At 44.9% G+C, this 5,203-nt stretch overlaps 1 protein-coding gene across 1 annotated transcript; it reads left to right on the top strand.

The window, feature by feature from the left end:
* The first annotated feature begins 242 nt into the window (after positions 1–242).
* On the top strand, positions 243–2,959 carry RXFP4 (relaxin family peptide/INSL5 receptor 4). Its single transcript, XM_063947976.1, has one exon. It carries the CDS (start codon positions 700–702, stop codon positions 1,903–1,905), a length of 1,206 nt encoding a protein of 401 aa, XP_063804046.1. The 5' UTR covers positions 243–699; the 3' UTR covers positions 1,906–2,959.
* Positions 2,960–5,203: the final 2,244 nt, after the last annotated feature.

Genomic DNA, 5,203 nt, shown 5'->3' with positions numbered 1-5,203 from the left:
ATTCATATTGGCGGTCACACAGAGCAGCTCTGCAGGGTCTACGCTCAAATCCTATAGCACTTCAAAGATCGGAGCATTGGTTCTGCAGAGTGCGGACCTTGCACCGTTCCTTGTTGCAGAGCTATATAACATTGGCCATAAAATAATTTCATTTTGATCAGCCTGTTTTCCTGGCCCCGTCTCTGCATTCTGCTCTGTTTGCTCTCCATGAGACATAAACTAGTTTCATCCAAGCACGTGAAGTGCTGGGCAGAAGCCTTGCCTCCTCTGCAGAACAGCCCCCACCACTTGTGCACAGACAAGGCAGGAGCAAGCAACACGCTGGGACTATCACGCTGCTGTAGTGCCCTGAACTGCTGCTACTCAAGACAGTCCAGTAAAGCGTGATTCCAGGAATAAGGGTGAGGCAGTCAGAACTCTGCAACACACTCAAGAAGCAGCCATGGAGCAAGACGCAGCCACACCGGTCACCTTTCAGATGACAGCTGAGAACTAACCTGGGATTGCAGTGCTAGCAGCAGATTTGAGCACCGGTGCTTGGTTTCAGAAAGCTGGGTTGCATCCAGTTGTCGCCTGCAGAAGATGAGTTTGGTCACCTGTAGCACCGCAACACCTCAGGAATTTGCTGCCATGTCTTACGGCTTGTGTCTTCTAGTTTCCCACTGTTGACTGGCTACCTCTAGGAGACACCTGGGAAAGATGGAACTCAACTTCTCCTCTCTGATGGTTGGCAACACGTCCGAGGCTTTGCAAGGCATCAGCGTGGACGATGATGCCATCATACCAACCTATGGGCTGGAGAGTTTCCGAATTATTATTGCCGCCGTCTACTCTTTGGTCTGCGCGGTGGGACTGCTGGGCAACTTCTTTGTCATGTACCTCATCAGGGCTAAGAAAGTCGCCGGTCTCACGGCCATAGACATCTTCGTTTTCTGCCTGGCCCTAAGCGACTTCCAGTTCGCCATCACCCTGCCATTTTGGGCTGTGGATGCCATCTTGGACTTCAGCTGGCCTTTTGGTAATCTCATGTGCAAGATTATCCTGACTATGACTCTCCTAAATGTCTACAACAATGTTTTCCTCCTTACCGCCATGGCGGTGACCAGATACTGGTCGGTAGCCTCGGCAATGAGCCTTAGGTGCAGGGTCTCCACTTCTGTTGCCAAATGGATCAGCTTTGCCCTCTGGCTTTTGTCTGTGGTGGCCACAATGCCAACTACAATTTTTGCCAGCACGGAAAAAGTCCACGGGGAAGAGCTTTGTCTTCTCAAGTTTCCGGGCAAGAAGTGGCTGGCCACCTACCATCTTCAGAGGGTCATCATTGCATTTGTCATACCTCTGGTGGTGATATCTTCATCCTACATTATGCTATTAAACTTCCTGCGACAACATAAGGTCAATGCCAACAACCAACACAGGCAAAGCAGGATCACCAACTCGATCCAGCTGGTTATCATCGTCTTCTTCATCTGCTGGTTCCCCAACCATGCCGGCATTTTCTGGGGGATCCTCATGAAGTATGAAGTGGTGCAATGGAGTGATGCATATTACTACTTTCATACATTTGTTTACCCCATCACGGTGTGCCTTGCCCACAGTAACAGCTGCCTAAATCCTGTGATCTACTGCCTCATGAGGAAGGAGTTCCGCAAGGCTCTCAAGGATTTGTTCTGGCAAGTATCGAGCAGGACGGTTTCCTACTTGCCCGACGGAAGTGGAAAACGTGCAGGTATGGACCAAGAGACCACAATGCCCCTGTTTCAAAAGTCCAGTTTCCCCCAAACTGGGAGCAAGGACTACCCAGTAGCCTCAATCTCCACCATAACCATCGTTCCAGAGCTGACTATTAAGGATCCGAGTCAGCACAATGCAGAGCCCAGGCGGCAGGAAACATTGATAGACTAGCTTGGTGCCTGTAGGTGAAGTCGGACTGCTTTCCCACTCTCATATGTACTAACAGACAAAAATAGAAATTTCTGTGTGGCCGTCTTTGAGTCAGGTCTACGTGACGGATGCTCGGATGGTGTGGTGTCCTCCTTTCAGTCTGTTATTTTGCCTCTGTTACTACTACTTCAAAGTGTGTCGTTGATTGCTGAGCATTAATAGGCACTTAAAGACATCAATACCAGCTATCTGCCTAATGATCCAGAACAGTGTATTGTTCTTAGTAAATATGGATTTATCGAGTGGCCCTTGTTTTATAATTGAGTCTGTTGCTGAGGTCTTGCAGAGCACAAACAGCTCAGCCGTGCTTAAACTTTATTTTGAGACAAATTGCAGGTTATTGATCAAAAGACTGTGGCCTGGCGGCCGGAATGAACTGGGGCGGGGGGGTCTAGCAGCCCGTCATAGATAACATCAGTTCTACGTGCAATATCATAGACTGCAGAGCATTTTACACATGCATCATTACTGCGTAAGCAGGAGAATGTCTCGTAGAGAAGGTTGCATAATTATCTTTTTGTTACGGTCAGGGTATCTGACAAATTTGTTCAATTGTTTGTTCAATTGTTTGTACTGTAAAAAAGGAAACAAATGAAAAATACATTATCATGTGTTGCTGGTCAATGATAGGTGCAAGAAAGTGGATGCTATACGGAGGCTTTTCTATATAACAATCTCCCGTTCTCATTCTCACTCCTCTTCCCCAGAGATGGAACTAACGATTGTCTTATCAATCAATCATCTGCTGGAGAGTCGCACATCTCTGTGACAGTACGACTAACAGCTTGTCCTAATATTTCACAGCAGAGAATGGGGAAAATGGTCTTGCATAGGGCTCTTATCCAGAGAAGCCCAAATTTGGGAGTACGGCTTTGGGTATGACAGTGTTTGGTTCATCCGTGGTATTTCTATGACTGTCAGTCTACTCCAAGTTGATGTGTCTTATTGATCTGATTATTAACATCCCAGTACTGGAAGGGGATGTAGTTGGGATCCCGAATGTCAGTATGCCGGGGAGGGTTGGGCTTAGGCTGTGGGGGGATGGTCAGGTTTAGGCGGAAGGGGAGGGGGGCGGTAAGGGTAAGTGGGAGGGTTAGAGTTTGCGCCTCCTGCACCCCTGTCGGCATTCAAAGCAATCAGGATGCCTGCGTCTGTATTCTACTGGGGGGGGGGAGGGGGAGGGGGGGTAAGGGGGAGGGTTAAAATCCTGCACCCCTGTCGGCAGTCAAAGCAGTCAGCATGCCTGTGTCTGTATTCTGACTGCCGGTATCCCATACCCAACATGTTTTCAGGATTTGCTTAATAAGTCAATCTTCTTGCCTTTCGATTATGAAATCCTGAAAACAAGACTTGTCGGTGATAGGGAAGAGGGAGAGCGAGACACCGTAAGACACCGCGTAATAACAATTCACCATACATTATAATACCCCAGACCCCATCCACCAGTCAGAAATATACGCAAAAATTGATGGTTTGCGTTCATTTCTGACGGTGGGGCGGCTGCGCGTTTGTAGAACGGGTCCTGCGTGATCGCCCGCAGTGCCCTGATGCTACAGCCTGATTGACAGGGGTTCGGCATTTAGGGGCGGGGGTTAGCCTAGCCAGTGTAGCCGAAAATGGGGCCAATATCAGAATATAAGTAGTTCAGCGCTCACCCTTGTTTGTATTGGCTAAACCTAATTATATGAAAAACACACTTGTATACAGGATTCTATTTTAAACAATAAATATACATGAACCAAATTAATTCACAATCTCCATATTTTATTGATAAAAATTATATATAGTGTAAGTTATCTTCAAAGAAAAATGAATATCTATATACCGGTATATAACTTACAAACAAACAAACATATAAAACTGGACACACAAACAGGACAATTCCCTGTGGGTACACTTAATAGCGTTTTACCCCACTTGGGTGGAGACGGGTTTTTCTTAAATACCGTTTCCGCAGTCTCTAAAAATCCCACTTGGATATCCAAAGTTTTTCCTGAATGGATATTATTTCTGTACTGGTTAAAACCCCCCTTAGGGTGTAGAAGTTTCCTCCAATGTGGATTCAATTTCAACAGTCTCTGTATGGTGAACTCTAAAGTTACTAGTAAAATGTGAGATCAAGCAGTCTGTTTCAGGGGTTGTTGGTAGTATATTTAAATGGAAAATATTCCTACCGTTTCTATCAGTCAAATTCTGAAGCACTTCCCCCACCTGCAAGTGTTGTTATTCACCCTCCGGTGTAAGTCTTCCGCGATGCGGCGGTGATGCTGTCTGCCGGCAGACACCCGTCCGTGTGGCTCCGTTCTTCCTTGTTCCCGGACGCTGTACGGAGCGGGATCGACTTCTCCACGATCAACGCGTTTCGCCTGGTAGGCTTCGTCAGGATTGTAGTGAAGTCGATTTCCAGCCCAGCGCTGCTTAAATCGCTCCTGAGGTCTGTTCACTTCCGCCCTCAGTTCTGATGGCCATGGAGGCTTCCCTGCCCTCATGCAGTAATAATTGTTTCAAGTAGTGCTTTAAACCATGCGTAACGTTACACATATAGACAAACACACATTTAACATAAAAACTATTATTTTATCATGTATTAAAATGGTTCATTATTTACATCTGATGGTCTTAATTGCTCCTGAGGTGGAACTCCCTTCCGCCCTCAGTTAAAATGGTAAATATGGCTTCCCTGCCCTCACAAAGTGCTAATAATTTGAAAAGGTGGTATTCAAGTCCCCACATAACTGCATATAAGAACAGACACACACATATCATAAAAATTATAGATTTATTAAATATTTAAAAAATTGCATGATTTATATGTAATGATCTTAATCAATCCTGAGGTACTTTCCCACTACCGTCCTCAATTACAATGATCAAAACGGCTACCTTGCCCTTAAACAGTGCTGATTTAAGAAAATATTGCTTAAAAGCCTACACAATGTTGTATATAAAAATAAACACACATATAACATAAAAACTAATATATGAACTTGGCACCCTGACTCCCAGAGGACTTAATATAGACTTGGAGATTATACCTTTCCTGAAGTGATTTGAACATTACAGCACTGTAATTCATTTTTAATAAAAACCATCTTCCTTATATGAATTGCGATACGAAACACTCCAAGAGGATTTAATATAGATATAGAGATTATACCTTCCCTGTAGTCATAGTAGTATTACAGCAGTTTAGTTAGGTTTTAATAAGAACCATTCTCCTTATATGAATCATAATATATAACACTTAGTAGAAGGAGAT

This window comes from Pseudophryne corroboree, chromosome 12 (assembly GCF_028390025.1).
Source record: "Pseudophryne corroboree isolate aPseCor3 chromosome 12, aPseCor3.hap2, whole genome shotgun sequence".
In the NCBI taxonomy this organism is placed as follows: Eukaryota; Metazoa; Chordata; class Amphibia; order Anura; family Myobatrachidae; genus Pseudophryne; species Pseudophryne corroboree.
The sequence above is the reverse complement of the archived record's forward strand: the minus strand, read 5'-3'. Positions and strand labels throughout refer to the sequence as shown.

What these genes read in the sequence shown, in the direction of transcription:
- RXFP4 (XM_063947976.1), top strand. Translation starts at nt 700, where the DNA reads ATGGAACTCAACTTCTCCTCTCTGATGGTTGGCAACACGTCCGAGGCT.